At 37.5% G+C, this 17,575-nt stretch overlaps 9 protein-coding genes across 9 annotated transcripts; 5 read left to right on the top strand and 4 right to left on the bottom strand.

The window, feature by feature from the left end:
• Positions 1 to 1,777: 1,777 nt before the first annotated feature.
• Positions 1,778 to 2,687, top strand: LOC135438237 (dual specificity protein phosphatase 18). The gene is made up of 2 exons (XM_064696470.1): positions 1,778 to 1,809; positions 1,921 to 2,687. Exons 1-2 carry the CDS (start codon positions 1,793 to 1,795, stop codon positions 2,510 to 2,512), a joined length of 609 nt encoding a protein of 202 aa, XP_064552540.1. The 5' UTR covers positions 1,778 to 1,792; the 3' UTR covers positions 2,513 to 2,687.
• A 529-nt stretch (positions 2,688 to 3,216) lies between these two features.
• LOC135438236 (mitochondrial nicotinamide adenine dinucleotide transporter SLC25A51) lies at positions 3,217 to 6,062 on the bottom strand. Its single transcript, XM_064696468.1, has 3 exons — positions 4,896 to 6,062; positions 4,703 to 4,832; positions 3,217 to 4,156 (listed from the first exon to the last, which is right to left on the bottom strand). The coding sequence occupies exons 1-3, from the start codon at positions 5,507 to 5,509 to the stop codon at positions 3,821 to 3,823; spliced, it is 1,080 nt and encodes a 359-aa protein (XP_064552538.1). The 5' UTR covers positions 5,510 to 6,062; the 3' UTR covers positions 3,217 to 3,820.
• Positions 6,063 to 6,264: 202 nt separating this feature from the next.
• RpL32 (Ribosomal protein L32) lies at positions 6,265 to 7,166 on the top strand. The gene is made up of 3 exons (XM_064696471.1): positions 6,265 to 6,389; positions 6,611 to 6,710; positions 6,777 to 7,166. Exons 2-3 carry the CDS (start codon positions 6,618 to 6,620, stop codon positions 7,086 to 7,088), a joined length of 405 nt encoding a protein of 134 aa, XP_064552541.1. The 5' UTR covers positions 6,265 to 6,389; positions 6,611 to 6,617; the 3' UTR covers positions 7,089 to 7,166.
• A 721-nt stretch (positions 7,167 to 7,887) lies between these two features.
• On the bottom strand, positions 7,888 to 9,509 carry Sry-delta (Serendipity delta). The gene has a single exon (XM_064696467.1). It carries the CDS (start codon positions 9,325 to 9,327, stop codon positions 8,089 to 8,091), a length of 1,239 nt encoding a protein of 412 aa, XP_064552537.1. The 5' UTR covers positions 9,328 to 9,509; the 3' UTR covers positions 7,888 to 8,088.
• Positions 9,510 to 9,821: 312 nt separating this feature from the next.
• Sry-alpha (Serendipity alpha) lies at positions 9,822 to 11,824 on the bottom strand. Its single transcript, XM_064697144.1, has 2 exons — positions 11,657 to 11,824; positions 9,822 to 11,610 (listed from the first exon to the last, which is right to left on the bottom strand). Exon 2 carries the CDS (start codon positions 11,482 to 11,484, stop codon positions 9,856 to 9,858), a length of 1,629 nt encoding a protein of 542 aa, XP_064553214.1. The 5' UTR covers positions 11,485 to 11,610; positions 11,657 to 11,824; the 3' UTR covers positions 9,822 to 9,855.
• A 417-nt stretch (positions 11,825 to 12,241) lies between these two features.
• Sry-beta (Serendipity beta) lies at positions 12,242 to 13,680 on the bottom strand. Its single transcript, XM_064697147.1, has 3 exons — positions 13,528 to 13,680; positions 13,375 to 13,468; positions 12,242 to 13,309 (listed from the first exon to the last, which is right to left on the bottom strand). Exons 2-3 carry the CDS (start codon positions 13,445 to 13,447, stop codon positions 12,342 to 12,344), a joined length of 1,041 nt encoding a protein of 346 aa, XP_064553217.1. The 5' UTR covers positions 13,448 to 13,468; positions 13,528 to 13,680; the 3' UTR covers positions 12,242 to 12,341.
• A 214-nt stretch (positions 13,681 to 13,894) lies between these two features.
• Positions 13,895 to 14,709, top strand: janA (janus A). The gene is made up of 4 exons (XM_064697151.1): positions 13,895 to 14,046; positions 14,113 to 14,280; positions 14,345 to 14,469; positions 14,541 to 14,709. The coding sequence occupies exons 1-4, from the start codon at positions 13,995 to 13,997 to the stop codon at positions 14,631 to 14,633; spliced, it is 438 nt and encodes a 145-aa protein (XP_064553221.1). The 5' UTR covers positions 13,895 to 13,994; the 3' UTR covers positions 14,634 to 14,709.
• Positions 14,710 to 14,931: 222 nt separating this feature from the next.
• On the top strand, positions 14,932 to 15,691 carry LOC135438729 (sex-regulated protein janus-B-like). The gene is made up of 4 exons (XM_064697152.1): positions 14,932 to 15,093; positions 15,154 to 15,315; positions 15,369 to 15,493; positions 15,551 to 15,691. Exons 1-4 carry the CDS (start codon positions 15,042 to 15,044, stop codon positions 15,638 to 15,640), a joined length of 429 nt encoding a protein of 142 aa, XP_064553222.1. The 5' UTR covers positions 14,932 to 15,041; the 3' UTR covers positions 15,641 to 15,691.
• A 93-nt stretch (positions 15,692 to 15,784) lies between these two features.
• On the top strand, positions 15,785 to 17,385 carry ZIPIC (Zinc-finger protein interacting with CP190). Its single transcript, XM_064697146.1, has one exon. The coding sequence runs from the start codon at positions 15,962 to 15,964 to the stop codon at positions 17,264 to 17,266; it is 1,305 nt and encodes a 434-aa protein (XP_064553216.1). The 5' UTR covers positions 15,785 to 15,961; the 3' UTR covers positions 17,267 to 17,385.
• Positions 17,386 to 17,575: the final 190 nt, after the last annotated feature.

Below are 17,575 nucleotides of genomic sequence, written 5' to 3' on the forward strand. Positions count from 1 at the left end.
CAACCGAATTGTCAGCACTTAGACCAAAGCGAATTGGCCAAGTTAATGGCACGTGGTCGAACGAAACCAAAACTATTTTATGCATTCCTATAACTGAACCCTTATATTTTATTAAAAAAATTGCTCAGATTTTGTCTATATTAATGAAGTTTTTAGCAGAGTAAATATTTTAGCGGAGCTCGAAGTTCGAACTTTTTAAAAAGAAACTTATCTTTGTTTTAAAAAGGGTTCGAACTTTTATCTTAAATGAGACAATAGCTAATCATATTTTGTTTATATCACAAAAAAACTTACAAGGATTTAAAACTTTATAAAATAAACTCAGCTTTGTTTTAAACAGGGTTCGAACTCTGAGGTTTTAAAAAAGGAATTTAAGCTGAGGATTTAGCAATAGCTGATTATTTATAGCAACAAAAGCTTACATATTTTTCGAACTTCGAAGTTTTTACGAGATACTCATCTTTTTTTAAACATAAAACCTGTTTAGGATTTAATCCTCATTTATTTTGTCAGATTTAGTCTATATCACAACGATTATACAGGGCTCGAACCTCGTAGTTTAAAAAAGGAACTCGCCTCTGATTTGAACTGACAAATATTTCTGTTTTTTTTTTTTAAAGATTTTTATAGTAAAATAAAAGATAAAGCCTTTAGTTAAATTTCATTTTTTACGTATTTACTTTTAAACTTGTAATTGTGTTTTAAATTATACCTGCTTTTATATCAACATGCTTTAAAGAAATTGCAATTATATTTTCCTATCGCACACCTTTATAAATCCACTTCTATTTTTATATTGCGCATTATCAAAATTAGCCAACTAAGTATAAACAAATATTTATAAATATATAGCTGGTATGTATAGATATGGACATATGTTTTATGTATCCAAATGTTTATTATTTTGTAGTATTCGGTATTCGACGTAGGTGCTAAAAAAACAATGACGTACATACATAGATCGCCAAAAGAAATACGCGCTGTATTATAAACAAAAACAAAAACAAAAAGTTGAAAGAGACGTTAATGCCCATTCATAAAAGCTTGACATGGCTGAAATTTGTATTTAAAGACTTTTTACCATAACTCTATCTTATTTACAATATACTTTTTAATTTACGTCTTAAATTTGCTAAAATTTTGTTATTTTTTATTGTTTTTTATTTTTCCGACGTCTAAAAATATTGAAAATATTTTTTTTATTTGACAGTTTGTTTACCATGCATAATATTTGAGCTTTAAATACTGAACAATTAGTCGCTATACATAATAAAGGGGTAAAAATGTTAGGATATACTTAGTATATTTGGGTGACTAATTGTTAAATATGTTTTTGGTGTGGATTTTTATAAGAGTGTTGACAGGAATAGAGCATAATACATAGTTGGACCTCATTAACCTTATGTTGTGCGTAAAAATGTATACGGCTGGCAATATTCTTAGCAGCGCCAGATTTATAATTAAGTATGTTCATTAAATTTTAAAAAATATACAATAAAAACTAATAAATAGATATTTTAGCCAAGGCCTAAACCGAAACCTTAGTTTATGTATGTTGAGAACCAGGTTCACGAACCGAACCGGATGGCAGAAAGTCGGTTTAAATTGTAAGCCAATCCACCAACCATTTTGTTTAGGCCTGCAGCCCTGGATAACGATATTATATCAAGGGGAACTATAGGTAAAAAATTAAGTTATTTTAAACATATTCAGACAAAATTTAGCTCGAAAACTTTCTATTTGAATGATTTGTAAAAATGCAACATTGTTGTTTGGGTATATACATACATACATGGGTATTTTAATAAGGTATATACATCGTAATTAAGTATTATGATATTTTCCATAAATAACTAATTATTGAAAACGAAGCAAACTAGATAAATATATAATAACTTGTTCACTTTGCTGCCATTTCAGTCAAATAAAATCGGATAATCACACGCCCTATCCAGGCATCTCACGGCTGACGCCTTCTCTCTACCTGTGCGGCGCTGCGGCTGTGGTGCCCGCGCATCTGGACAAGCTGGGCGTGAGCTGTGTTGTGAATGTGGCGCCCGAGCTGCCGGACACACCGCTGTCCAGTGTCAGTAATCCATTGTATCTGCGCATCAATGCACAGGATCGGGCCGGAGTTAATTTGGCTGCCCATTTCGATGAGGTGGCCGATTTGATTGAGGAAGTGCGTCTCAGTGGCGGCAGCTCCCTGGTGCACTGCGTGGCCGGCGTCAGTCGATCCGCCTCCCTATGCTTAGCCTATTTAATGAAATACGGCGGTATGAGTCTCCGGGAAGCCTATACACACGTGCAATCCATACGGCCACAAGTTCGACCCAATTCCGGATTCTTTCAGCAGCTGCGCCAATACGAGCAGGAATTGCGTGGCAGCTGTTCGGTTGAAATGATTTACTTTGCCTCATTGGACAAGGAAATTCCCGATATCCTGGAGCCGGAATACAGAGCCATGGAGGATTTCTATCAACGATATCGCAGCTCGCTAAAGAAACGTTAAGCTAAGATTTAAAAATCCCCGCTCCCTCTTTAATGTTTTTTGTGATATGTGTAATAGTTTTTTTTTTGTAAATAATTTACTCTTAGATATTTTAGTTGTAGAAACTAACTATTTGTATGTAATAACTAATAAGTGTGCTGATAAATATACGAATATGCTGAATATATGATAGAAATACTAAGGCTTTAATTACCTATTTTTAGATCTCAATATATATTAATATAGTGGAACAAGATTTTTTAAACAAAATTAAAATCTAGGTTCGATTTAAAACTGGACTTCCAATTTTTGTTCTGCTATGAACCAAACCAGTTAGCAAAAGAGAACTGAATCAAATTATTTCAAACAAATATTTTGTTAATTTATTAAATTGAGCCCAGGAACCATTCCCAAAGCTTTAACTTATTAATTTTATAGACACATTTAGTAGCCAATATTGGGTAGCATTGTATATTAAAATATATTCCGATATTTTGAGTAGATGGGACAGCTTAAGCTTAAAAATAATTTGATGAGAATTATGTAGAACATAATTTGCATTCTGATTAAAAAAATAAGATAACAATTCCATTTCAATTTTCTAAAAATGTAACGAACCAGGACTCAAATCATATCCTGGTTACCAGGTTCTTAACGTCATATGACCCGATTATAGCCCTTATTCTCCTAATCTCAAACCCCAAAATAATAAAAAAAAGCCAAAATACATTGAATAAATTTATTAATTTCGTAAACATCACGCAAGTAGTTATAGTATACAATAACAACATAATTAATTCAATCGTACACATAATATGTATTGTATATACAGATTGTTTAACAATAATTGTGTTTTGTTTTGTTTTATTTTTGTGTGTTTTAGGTTCTTTAAATGCTCACTTTTATTGTACTCACGCCAAGCCAGACATTATTGGCATTTGCATTGCGATCTCGTTGGTTTTCAAAACCGACTTTTATTGGTTCTTAAACAAATTAAGAAAAGTTCAGTTTTTACAGTCTATATGCACTTACCAAAAGAAATACATTTATGTATGGCTATGATATACAAAATCTATTTGTGTTTTTTGTTTTTTTTTTTTGCTTCAGCTTTTATGTTTCGTTTGGGAACATGCAATGAGTGCCTAAAAAACGTGGCACTCACAACGAAAAACCACTAGAATATGACTTAAAACGTAAAATTTGCTACTTGTGTATACATTAAGCTTATTCAGTTATAAGTTTTATAGTTTTAGTTTAGTTTAGCTTACGTAATACGTAATACATAGCACATGTTTAACGTAAGCCCCCGTATCGTCGCTACGTTCTGTTCTACTTGCCTTTCGACAATGGCATCGTCTGCACCTGCGTCGTCAGCTCCCGCTGCCGGATCAGCTTCTTGAGGTTCTCGTATGCCGTATTCATAATGCCCCAGCTGATGAAGGAGCGACCCGTGTTGAATGCACAACCGCGATAGAAGTTCCCAATACGGCTGTCCCGTTCGCGGTAGATTCTCTTGCAGGCTTGCCAGCTTCCCTCCGTTACCTGACCCATGTCGCTCTGTAGCGACACCTTAATCACATTTAGCGGATAAAACAATGTGCTGATGCTGGCTCCAATTACCGCACCGGCAATAAATTCTTGTGCAGTTCTGCTCGACACCGATTTCTGCAATACAACAAATAAAATCGTTTAATTTAAGCGCTCTGGCAATATATATCGGGGCTGCAAATCGGTTTTCCGCGGCGGTTCGAGTCTAGAATTGCTATATTTCCTATTTAGTGTGAAATTAAATCAACTAGCTTGAATTAACTGAAATGTATTTTTTTAGAAAACCGTTTTGTTTAAACGAAAAATATTGGAACCAAGGCTGCAAGCCCATTTTGAACCGAATATTTTTCTATTAATAACGGATCCCTTTCAAATTAAGTTATCCAAGATTGTCGAATCGAAACTCAAAGCAAATTATTATGAAAAATAATATGGTTTGGTTCAAAACAAAATACGTTTGACGAAAAACCTGGATTCAAAAATATGGAAAGATTGCTTCAACATTAGAAACGGAAGGGAGTTGGTTTGGATCGTAGGCCAAACAATGCCCAGCCTTAAACTATCCAAAAAGAGTGAGACGGTTAAGAGCTCGGAGCTTAATTTCCAGCCATTTATCTTAAATTTGCAGCCATGATATATGGTATAGAGTCTTCAAATACTTGCCCTCTTTGGTAAACGAACACTGGCCTCTTCGCGCAGCATGAAAAACAATGCATTCGACAGACCGTTGCGCCAAAATACTGGTTCAATGCCCCTGTATAGCTCCCGAAAACCATAATTGGTGACTACATATCTGAAAAAGTGCAACAGTTAGATTGGCAGTCAGCAGGCTCAACACAATTCGTAGGTGTTTTACCTAAACGCATTCTGCGTATTGGAGAAATATTGATGGAACTTCGAGTCGGCCAACAGCGTCTGAACACGTTCGAAGGGCAGTAAAATGGACTCCACGCTGCCAGCCACAACGCCGGCAATCACCTTGGCGCCATAATCATTTAGGCGATAATCTTCGACAAGATATCGGCGCGTGCCATCAAACACACCGAACATTATAGACAGGGAGATCGTTTTTTGTGCCAATGGCGGCAACATGCCGCGATATAGAAACCCAAGACCCTCATGGCGTAGCTGCAACAAGGCGGAGTCAATTGGCACACCATGCAGCATTTGTCGAAAGATAATTTTGTATATGGGATATGTGACGCATATGTTGACAAAGGCCGAGCCACAACCGCATGCAAACTCCTCCCACTGGAAAGCGCCAAAGAAGCGGTCCAGAAAGATATTCGCATGGCTGGCCCTGACAAATGTTGTTGTTGCCGCTGTTACTGTTGTTGTTGTTCCTGCTGTTGCTGGTGTTGTTGTTGCTGCTGCGGCTGTTGCTGCTGGGGCTGTTGCTGCCGCCACTGTCACCGGCTGCGCCGTTTTGGTTATGCTCTCGTCCGTATTTAGAATGACATCGACTTTCATTTTGCTGCAGTTGTTGCCGTTCGTGTTGCATGCGTCGTGTGCGCATATGCTACCTTGTTACCATTGTTTATTTAGTTGCATACACTTCTTGTTTGCTTGCTATTTGTTTTGGTCCTTACATTCACATTGAATTCGCCCAATTATATAATGAATTATGTTATATTACAGCGAGCGTCCAGTGTGGTCGAGAGTCTAGCATAGTTATATTGATGTCATCATCGTTGACATGCCGTACTGATAAGTGAGGCTAACAGTTTAGGCTGCAATGCCTAATTATAATAATTTATTATATACTTCTTAATCTTGTATATTTAGAAATAGATTGCGGACACATATGAGCTCGCAGACAATGCGACAACACTGTTTCCACTTATGTTGAACTTGCATTTACATTTTAATCGATAGCTCGACAAAATTGACATATGTTAATGCCTTGATGGTTAAGACGACCGAGAACTATACGATTCTTTATCACAATCGTGTAGCTATGCATGTAAATATTATTTAAATCAAGTGTACGTAATTATTAATTTCGGACTATAATTTATAATTTAACGCATTTAATAGGCCTAAATTAAAATTGTTGAATATACTTTGTCTATAATGAAACTCAGTTTAATTTAAGTTTATAACGTATAAGCATACGCCTACGCTTTACGTTTCAAAGAGTGTTAAAGTATATGCAATTACTATTGAAAAATTCAATATTTAGAATAAAACATATTGATTTGTGCATGTCAAGCATGTATGATAAGTTGCAAATTCCAAGCGGAAATCTAAGTTGGCAGCTCTGGTCGCACTGTCAGCGCTGACAAATGCCAAGCGCGGCCAACTTCATGTCTTTTTTCTCTCTTTTTGACGTGCTCTTAGCATATTAGCGGTTCGTACATTTCCTAAAATCTATATTTTTATTAAACATCACCCTCAAATGTTGGCTTATTTTGAATAAAATCTATTACTGGATAACCCGAAATGTTAAAGACACCTAAATTACAATTGGACAATGTGTTGTCTTAGTGTTTACGCAAATCAAACTTTGTTGACATTCGCATATACAAAACAATAAAATCGTATGCTAATAAGGACTTTTTTAAATTACAGCACCAAAATGACCATTCGTCCAGCATACAGGCCCAAGATCATTAAGAAGCGCACCAAGCACTTCATCCGTCACCAGTCGGATCGATATGCCAAGCTGTCGGTAAGTTTCTATATGAAATAATCAGTGAAGGATTTAAATTATTAAGCGGTTTATATTCCATTTTAGCACAAATGGCGCAAGCCCAAGGGTATTGACAACAGAGTGCGTCGTCGCTTCAAGGGCCAATATCTGATGCCGAACATCGGTTACGGTTCCAACAAGCGCACCCGCCACATGCTGCCCACGGGCTTCAAGAAATTCCTCGTACACAATGTGCGCGAACTGGAGGTGCTGCTGATGCAGAACCGCGTCTACTGCGGCGAGATTGCCCACGGCGTCTCCTCGAAGAAACGCAAGGAGATTGTTGAGCGCGCCAAGCAGCTGTCCGTGCGTCTGACGAACCCCAACGGTCGTCTGCGTTCTCAGGAGAACGAATAAGCTTAAGTTTGGAATTCGCTTAAACGAGTTTTTTATAAACGTAGTCGGAATACAACAATTTGAAACGTTAAAAGTGAACACTTCTAAATATTGGTTCTCATTTGGGTTAAGCATGCAAAATTGGATATATAAATCAGACTGTAAACTGAAAAACTCAAAAAAAAAACAATGTGCCGAAGATGAAATACCCTTGCAGACATTAAGCAGATGTGCGGCATGTTTTAATAATTTGCAGTGTTTTTATCAAAAACAAATCCTCGAACCGATTATTCCTAATTGTTCTATGTTAGGAGTTTACCTATAAGTTAGGAGCATATAAAAGCTTACAACTGCTCAGTTTGGTTAAGGTAAGTTGGAAAACTTGTCCGATCCTGCACAGGTGTTTCCTTTAACAGGAATATAAATGTATGCCAAGTTTGATCCAGGTAAGCCTTGAGACTGATCTGAAGTCAGTTCTGGCAATTTGACTTCTTTCTAGCTAAGTATGGATATATATCAACTGGGCAGTTAATTTTGAGGCGAATAGGTTCTTTTATAATTCCCCTACGCAAATCTGAAGAAATTTTGGGTAGTTGGGTAGTCGCGATTCGAACCAACGTTCAGCCATTTAGTTCAGTTCATAAACCCCGTCTCATTTTATATTTTGTAAGTGTTATTATGAAAATAATAATAATAATAGTAGATCAGTAAATCTCAATGCTGCTGCTATTGTCAGATATCACATTTTGAATTTAAAATTTCCCGTTATATAAAAGTTGCGCGCAAATTCGATTGTTTCTCCCACCCGTTACAACACATGTTATTTTGTCAAACTTTATTTGAAATATGTTATATTTATACAAAGAAGCGTTTCATAAAAAAAGACTCATGCTAGACGTGTGAATAATTTATTCAAGTCTAAAAAAAACTAACATTTCGCACACTATATGCTTGAGTTTTTTTTTACTTAGATTTCCAATTGAAAGGTGTATATATAATATTAGGGAGTTTTAAATGCTATTTACTTTAATACGACATCATGATCAAATTGTAAATGATGCTCCAGTTCCTTCTTGTTCTCAAAATTCGTGCTGCAAATCAAACAAAAGCTGGCGGCATTGTCATCATTGTCGGACATAATAACTGTTACGGCCTGCTCGGATTCATCCACATCAACCTGTAGCTCCTCGACCACCTGATCATCAACTGGGACCTCTTCTCTAACGCCATAGACAACGTCCCCATCATGGGTTTTCATATGCATTTTGAGTGTATAACGCTCTGTGAACGATTTGGGACAGACGGTGCAATAGTGCCTGGGCCTGTTCTCCTTGTGGATGAGTGTATGATGATTGAAGGTTTTGCGCGACTTGAACGAGACATTGCATATACTGCATATAATAGGATTCTCTTCGGCCTCGTGCCGCAAGCGATGGTTGTATAAGAGATTGTCCTGGGAGAAGCGCAGACCGCACTTTTCGCATTGATATTTCTTCTTGTCCCAGTGCATGCGCATGTGCCGCAGCGTGTTGACAGGCCGTGAAAAGCTCTTGGGACAGTAACGGCACTGTTTCTCAGTTTTGCCCTCGTGGACATTCATGTGCAATTCGAGATACTCCTCGTCGCGTCGTATAATGCCGCAGATGGGACAAACGTGTGCCTGCGTCTTGTTGTGCTCCTCGCTGATGTGCTTTTGCAATTGATAGCGAGCATTGAAGATCTTGCCACAGGTGCTGCATTCCTGTTTGACTCGTTTTGGAATGAATTTGCCTTGATCATCGGCCTCATCCTCCATCTTAACGGACATACCATCTGATTTAACTTCGCAAAGAAATTCCTCCTCATCATCATCATCGTCATCGTACTCCTCTTTAATGTCCATATCCATATCATCCTCCTCTTTGACTAGCTCCTCGAACAAAGCTTCCGCTTCAGCATCTTCCTGTGCAGCTTTGTCCAGTTCCTCAACCAGCCCCTCGTCCTCGAATTCCGATTTGAGTGCCGCTTTCAATTGAGTTGTCAATTTCTTTTGAGTAACCATTAGATTTACCATTATGGTATCGTATTCCGCTAGCTCATTGAAACATCGCGGGCAAAGTTTTGTATTTGCACTCAATTTAACTTCGGTTTTCATACAGTTGGCGAGATGTGTTAGCACTAAGGAAACCGATTTGTGTGACGATGGCACCTTTGCCGTGAGCAATTCATAGTTTGCAGTGCCGTGTATGTCAACGGCACCGCAAAAGAAGCATGTATTCATGGTTTCTAATTGTTACCCTTTTTGGCAAATGTTTACAAAAAAAACGCCGTTTGGTTTTAGGGATGTAAGTATTTTAGGGATGGACCGATATGATAATATATACGCGAGTGCGTACACTTTTAGAGATTTCTTAAGTTTAATAATCAACCTTTTCAGATACCCAATTTTGCTTGTGCACAGCGTTGCAAAACAATCGATGTCGTTTCGATAGCTTGTCGCTGTCATTAGTATAGTTTTCTTGCCAACATTGTCTTTTACAATACTATTGCAGGGTTGCCAAGCCATTGCCATACAAATATTTTTTATTATATTTAAACAATAATAAAACAGTTGGCTTGCCTTATTATTTTTATTTGTCTGTTTATTTCGAAAATAACAAAGTATTATATACATTTTTAAGAAAACGACACATTAGCATTTTTTTTAGAGTTGACCCAGACATGAGCATTTTTCAAACATATTTTTATTTAAATCTTAAATAACACAAACGTACGTCAATATACATACATATCTTGCAGAATTTTTGTTTTAAGTAATACGCAAAATTTCCGTCAATTGAAAACTAATTAGATCACTTTCATGACTTAATGAATTTGATGAATTGGTCCTATTGCAGTTAGGAATTGTATGTCCAATTTCTGGATTAGCGAACGAATGCTGTCTCAATTTCGTCGATGTCGTTATGGACTTTTCATTGTTACTTATAGCTCTCTCATAGACGAGTTTATCACAGATATCGCGCAATTTCGCTAAAATCGAATATAAAATTTTTAAACGCTTTACAATTCGTTTTAGATCTACATGAACGGAAACTTCAAGTACAGCCTGACATTCGTGTAATATGGCGATAAAGTCCTGATGCAAGCGCTTGCCTTCCTCATCCGCTATCAATTCCTGATTATTGACCTTAAGCTGAAAATGCTGAAATATCACATTGCCCATTTGGGCAACTTGTAGTAAATAGCCCTTGGGGTGGAGTTTCTCAGCATTGTCAATACTCTCGGCTAATATATCCAAATAGTTATTAATCAGGGCTCGACTGTCAATTATTTCGTGAATTACATTACGAAAAACCATCAGCTCCTCCCTGAAGTGATGCTCCAAAATGTCCGCATGATTTGAAGCTGAGCTCGTTATTTGGAATTGAAATGCTGGCACAATACACGAGTCTAAAGATTCCAAAGAGGCCAAGCAACTTCTGATAAGAGTCTTAGTTTTAACATCTTGTGTAAATGCTATAGCAAATATGCCTATTTGTTGTATGCGATCGACATTAATATCGAAATCCGAGATAAGTTTATCCACTGCTCTTGAAGATTCGGAAGTTTGTAATATATTTCTTAGCCTTTTTATGGATGTTTTCTCCGTATCGAACATGCTGGTAAAGATCAGGTGCAATAGTCCCTCATTTAGGTAGGTTTCCAGGGAATAAAGAGCTCGTTGTAGAGACAAGGCTTCCAGTTTACGCTCGTTTGGATTGTGCGTCTTAAAGTTCCTTTCAAATATGCCACTTTCCTCCAAAACCGTTTCATAAATAGCAGTCAGCGCCTTTTTATCAGATTCCAGTGCGACATTTGCAAAGGCCAAGGCATGCTTTATAAGATGGTTCACCTGATCAACTAGTTGATTGTTCTCATCAGAGTGCAAGCTGTTTAGATCCTCCTCCTCGGATTGCGGCTGCGTGGGCACGATTTCGCTATATGTCTCCAGTTTATCCAGTGCCAAGTCGAGTAGCTCCACAAAGGACAAATCCTCCAGCTTTACAGGCGTGCTGGCTATGGCCTCTTCGGCTAGCTGATAAACCGATGCTTGAAGACGTCTCAAACACCAATCGATGCGATCTAGAAAATGGGTTCGTGTGACCAGGAGATGAGCTCCTGCTTCAAGTGTGCTCTCAATATTAATAGTACGTTCCAATTGTGTTATACATGTGATTACTTGGGTAAAGCACAGAAAAATCGTCTCCACGTGTATTTTGATGTTGCCCTCCAGTTCATTTTTGGGCGCCAATTCTGGCAAATAACTTTTAAATTTCGTCGCAAACGTGTGAAATGCAGCACAAAATTGATTCAACCAGGCAATGTTGGCTGTGTGGCATGTGGCACCTTTTGCAATTATTTCAGTGCACACATTTAATTTTAAATATAATTTGTCCATTTAAGATGAGTCGCGGCAGGGTGCAAAACTCAACTGAAGGTGCAAGTGAGTATTCCAGGCTATATAAATGCTCGCTGTCATCGGGCAGGTACGTTTTCGACACGCAGATGTCAGCTTTAAAAACATCTGCTATTTTATTACATAGATTTGGGCAAATATATCTCTATTTTACCTGTTTGACATATGGATTACGGATGGGTTTGTAGGACCATCCAGTGCAATTTTAATCCATCTACAGTGTAAGGTCTACTAACGGACAGCTCCCTTGGGCGGACATTTTTTAGATACCACTTTGTGTAAGAACAAACTAGTCGTAAAAACTATACAATTTACGTACTTAAAAGTTATATTAATAATGCACTTAAAAATTAAGTGGTCACAAAAAATCATAAAACAATCAACAATCGTAAAATTTTTTACCCAAAAGGGAAAAGATTGTAAGCATTAATTTTAATTTATGACTAATTAATTTATCACTTTAATTGTATTTAGGATTTCCGTTTATTTTCGTTCTTCCACGTCGCTAGGATGGGAAAAAGACCGTAGTTGTCTGCCCAAGAGAGCTCTTAATGTATTTAAAAATATATTCTCGCTCTTACTTTTTAAAAACAGAAATGTTCAAAGGAACGTTGTATTATAGGTATAAATAATATTAGGTAAAATAATTCTATATACAACTTATTTCTTAAGCAGCTTATGATAGAATATCTAGACAGCAGTACAGTCCAGATACTCAAGCAAACAGTCTTTAGAAACATTTCAAGTGCAGCATTTTTAATAACCTATATATATTTTTAAACCATACATATTAGCTTTCTAGCGTGCATGAGTTGATATAGACTATAAACTGTACATAATTAGGATGTTTGGTTGATTGTGTGACTTTCTGTTGCAGACTTTGTTGCCTCGACTGGCAAATGCACACGCTTGTGCACTTTTAACGTATATTTGTCCACAAAGGATTTCTCGCAGTCCGTGCATGGATAGCGCGGCCGATCTGTCTGATGGGTGCGCAGATGGTGTTTGTAGGTGCGTTTCGTTTTGAACTGCTGATGGCATACCTCACAGATGAGGGCGTGCTCCTCGGCATCGTGGCGCATCAGGTGATTGTACATTAGCCATGACAATGAGAAGCGTTCGCCGCATTTCTCGCACTGATATTTCTTTTTATCCCAATGCACCTCCATGTGGCGCAGAACGTTGCGCTTGTGCGAAAACTTTTTCGTACAGTAGCGGCACTCCAGCTCAGTTTTGCCCTCATGCAGGTTCATGTGGAGATCGAGGACTTCATCGTTTTTAACTTTAATGCCGCATATGTTGCAGGTAGCAAATTCGTTCTTTTGGCAGTTGTCCGTTTTAATGTGTCTTTCGAGGGAATCCTGATTTGCAAACAACTCGCCGCATATATGACATGGAATATCTAGATTATCTTCCCCATCCGAATCGTCCATGCTCTCTTCGCTCTCGCTAAATTGGCATTCTGCTTGTGGCTCTTCGCAAGACGCGTATTCTTCTGGTTCCTCTTTAACGACTTTCGACTCGTTTTCCGAGATTCTTGTCCGCATTTCGTGCAATTTTGGTTTTATGGCATCTTTTTTAGTCTGCAAAATCGCCGCTTTTCTTTTGCGGCAATTAAGCAACGAGTTTGCAATTTGACGCTGAACCTGACTTAGATTCCTAACAAGCCGGTCATAATTGAACAGATATTCGAGGCAATCATTACAAGCAGCCGATGTTGGTGTCAGATCCAAGCGTTGATTGATAACCTTTTCAAAGTATTTCAGTATGTCCTTTATGGGCTTAAATGTGCCAGGTACGATGCAGCCTAAAATAGCGTTGTTTATCATTTATTATTAGTTTTAAGCTGTTTAGTGTTTGCTTTCGACTTGCCTTCGATGAGCTGAAAGACGCCAACAGACTTCATCTTCCCACAAACGAAACAGAAGGGACGCGTTGTACTCATTTTGAACTATATTATACGAATCTATGAAGTAAGTTTCTCATACAATTATCGCCCTTAGCATATATATATTTTATACATACAACTATTTCGTGTTATTTATTAAGCGTGTTCGTTCTGCTGGTCAAAAACGGTGTTCACACAACTTTTCTCTTGTTCACGAATTCTGTACACACAGAAATGCTGTCAGCTGTTTTGTTCTTAACAGCGACAAGCAATTACATTAACATTTGCTGCCCTTTTGTTTATCAGCAGTATGCTGAAAAAAACTATCGATACCTGTATTCTAGTAAAATTGATTTTAAGTTAAGTAAGAATAGCAGGTATCAGCTGTAAGTTGTAACGAAAATATCAGAAATATAATCACAGGCATTGCTTACAACTATTTTCAAAATATCTGTGAATCCAAAATGAAACCTACAAAAATACTTAACTGTTTGCGAAAACATTTTCAAATGTTAATTGCGTTAAATGTCACTGTAAATTAAGTGTCGCCCGAAGTAATCACTTAAAAGTAGCAGTATCACATTATCTGTCATTTCTAGAGAAAATGCAGAGTGTGTTTAAGAACTTGCTAAAATCACCTGCTTTTCGTCCGAGCGGTAAGAGAAAAAAAGGAATAATTATTTATTGGCTATATTTACATTTAATAATATCATTTTGTCAAGCATTCCGATTTCTCAAAATGACCGAAAAGGATCTTCTGGCATTACCTTTGGTAGATGTAGACGGCAAAGGTATTTTTAAATATATTCTAATTAAGGTTATTGGCAAAGAGGATTGCACGGACAACAAAAAGAATATAGTTCGTGGATATGCCGATTGTGATTATCATTGTAAGCATTTTATAAACGTTTGCATTAGAATATATTTAATTGAATGGGTCAACTTTTATTTTAGCTGATATCTATGAGCGCGTAATGGAAGCTTGTAAAAAGACCGGCTTGGAAACTAAATGCCTTGGTGGTGGACGCATTGAGCACAACCCAGAGAAGAAGTATATGAAAGTCTACGGGTATTCACAGGTAATCATACTTTTTTAAGGAATACAAGTGAATACTTATACATATAATGTTGTTTATTTTTTTTATGATAGGGCTTTGGAAAAGCTGATCACTTGGAATCAAAGCGAATTCTGCAAACAAAGTATAAGGACTACGAAATCGAAACAACCGATGAAGGATACTAGTTTATGTTTATAATTATTTGAGCATATTTGAAGTTAATTTATAAATTAAAATTATATGTATTTCTTTCGAGCACAACCCAGCCTGTATTCAACATATTTTTATACCATTGCGTAGTATATTACGCGGCAGGCTGCACATAAACCAGAGTCGACCGCATCAGACAGCTAAATCAAATATTTGTCATATACCGCACATCTATGATATATCAAAGCTATATAATTTGAAACACCCCTGTCGATTCCATTTTATGATCGAAGCAACATGGGATAAGTTTGCAACGGACTGGACTCTCGGAAATTAAAAGTCAGTCGAGCTGTAGATTTTCTACACATCAGACATTTTAACAAATTCGTCTAAATTTTTTCAGTTACTTTTTGGCGTTAAAATTGTTTACCTGCTCAATAAAAATGAAGTTTTCAAAGCTCGCAATTCCATTCCGAACTTCAGGAAATCAGCTGCGTAAGTTATACATTTACATATGTGAACGTTCCGAGCTCCAATAAAATAATGAATATCCAGTAAGAAACTTTACAAATCAGAGGGCCGGGAAAGCACTCATCACTGTACCAAAAATTGAAATCGCAGATGGAAATATTCTTTATTTGCTGATGTCCATTTACATACACGGGGAAACGCTCTATTCGAGGACAATCGTGCGTGGACAGAATGCGAAAAATCATGGTTAGTTTGTTAGCCTTCTATAATAAATTTATCTAATCCATTTGGCATTATAGTTAGGGTATACGATCGTGTACGAAACGAAATGGAGAGTCTCGGACTATGTACTAAGGCGTTGGGCGGTGGCATGATGGACATCGATGAAGCGGCACGTACAATGAAAATTTACGGTAAATGCAAGGTAAGAGCAAAGTATTAATTAAAAAGCGATTTCGTAATACCTTATATGATTTTGTAGACCTTTGGAAGAGCAAATCATTATAAAACTAAGGAAATAATGAGAGAATCGCAAAATTACAAAGATTATAAAATTACTTTGGACCGATAATTTAATGAGGCTGAACTTGGAATAAAAATGAGAACAGAAGTACAAAATGTATTTATTTAGTATAGTATTTTCTTAAAATATTGCAATAAAATTAGTTGGTTTAAAATAGTAATTTCCTTGTAGCAAATGGATATATAAGAATCTGCATTGTTACTGGATGCACATGTATTGAAAAAAAAGTACTGACACACAGCAGTGGAAACACTAAAAAATACTTAAATATCGAGCACTTACAGAACTGGAAAAGAGTATTGGGCAATTATGTTTTTCGGCAGGCAGAATTGATGTCTTCATATTTTATAAAAAATATTTGACCTAAAAATGAATTGTTGCATTTGCCAGTTTTCTGTGCGCAACCCAAAGAACATACATGAGGAAACGATTGGAAAGCCACCCATATTAATCAGTGATTTGGTCCTGCAATGTACGAAGGGCACAAACTATGTGCTCGGCGAGGTGGGATCGACAATATGCAAAAAATGCTGCGAGAAATTGTCGCGCTATCATAAATCCTTACAAATCGCTCGAAAACTGCGCCAGGAAATAATAGAATTAATACGAAGTCCATTTATAATCAAGGACTTCAAGTCACGAAGTGAACTCAAGATCGAGGCCGCCGAAAAATTTGATGACAGCATCAGCGTCGAAATGGTCGAGACTGTGGATGCAGCTGATTTAGATGATGGATCAGACGCGGCGCCAGTCAAAGGAACAATTGTGGACCCAGCGGTAGTGGTGGAGGAAGAACATGTGTTCATAGAAAAGACTTCCGATTGCGATGAAGAGGAATTTCAAGCAGTTGACTTAGAGTTAGATATTGAAAATGAGATAATCATAAATGAAGAGGTTCCTGAAGCGGAGCTGGATGATGAAGCCAAGCAAACAACTGACGAGCTGGATATGTTCACAGAGGACAAGGATATGTTAAGTGAGTTTGAAGAGGATCAAATGGATGGCACAATCGAATACCTTATCTCAGATGCTGATGACCAGGACAGCTCTGGCGACTATACAGTTAACATTCAGTGTCCGAGCTGTCCGGAGCAGTTCAGCAGTCGTCGTTCATATAATGCGCACACAAAACGTGAGCATTTCCCTGGCTATGTGTGTGATCAGTGCGGCAAAACTTTACAATCCTACTCTGGCTTCATTGGCCACCTACAGAATCATGAGCCAGTCAAACAGTTCGAGTGCCCCCATTGTGGGGAGCGCTTCAGCCGTAAGTTTCGACTGAAACACCATATGGCATGGCACACGGGGGAAACGCCTTATCAATGTGAAGTCTGTTCGAAACGGTTTGTTCATAAGGTTGCGCTCTACAAGCACAAAATGATACACGACAGTGAATCTAAGCGCTTGGAGTGTCAGGTGTGTGGCTTTAAGACGCGCACGAAAGCCCATCTCGAGCGGCACACACGGTCGCACACAGGCGCCAAGCCATTCGCGTGTCCAGTATGCAATAAACGATTCTCCCAAATGTACAACATGAAGGCGCATCTCCGGGAGCACGAGAATCCTGGCAGCAATCGGCAACGACGCTTTCACTGCCCCAAATGCACCCATACGTTCATTAACGAACAGAACTACTTAAGTCATTGCCAGCAGGACGAATGCACGCCTGTCTAGCATATCGCCAGTTCGTCGCTTAAGCTTATCTAAAATGGTGTATATACATATAGTATGTGTTCGGAAATGACAATCCTCATATTATAATAATTGAATAAAAATTCGGTTTTAAATGTCAATTTTATGTACTTTGTATTTTTTTTATTAAATCTACATGCATTTTGCTCACAAATAAAATATGGTTTGTTTTTTTACTATGATAAATGTATGCATTAATTTCATATTTCTGCGGTCATGCTCAGTTTCTTAAAAAAATATTTATTGTATGGTTTTGTTATATTTTTGATAACTTATGAAAGTAGAACTAAT

The sequence above is a fragment of the Drosophila montana genome, unplaced genomic scaffold, assembly GCF_035044405.1.
Source record: "Drosophila montana isolate Dmon_TW-CO22-7 unplaced genomic scaffold, ASM3504440v1 contig_3848_1, whole genome shotgun sequence".
Classification (NCBI taxonomy): domain Eukaryota; kingdom Metazoa; phylum Arthropoda; class Insecta; order Diptera; family Drosophilidae; genus Drosophila; species Drosophila montana.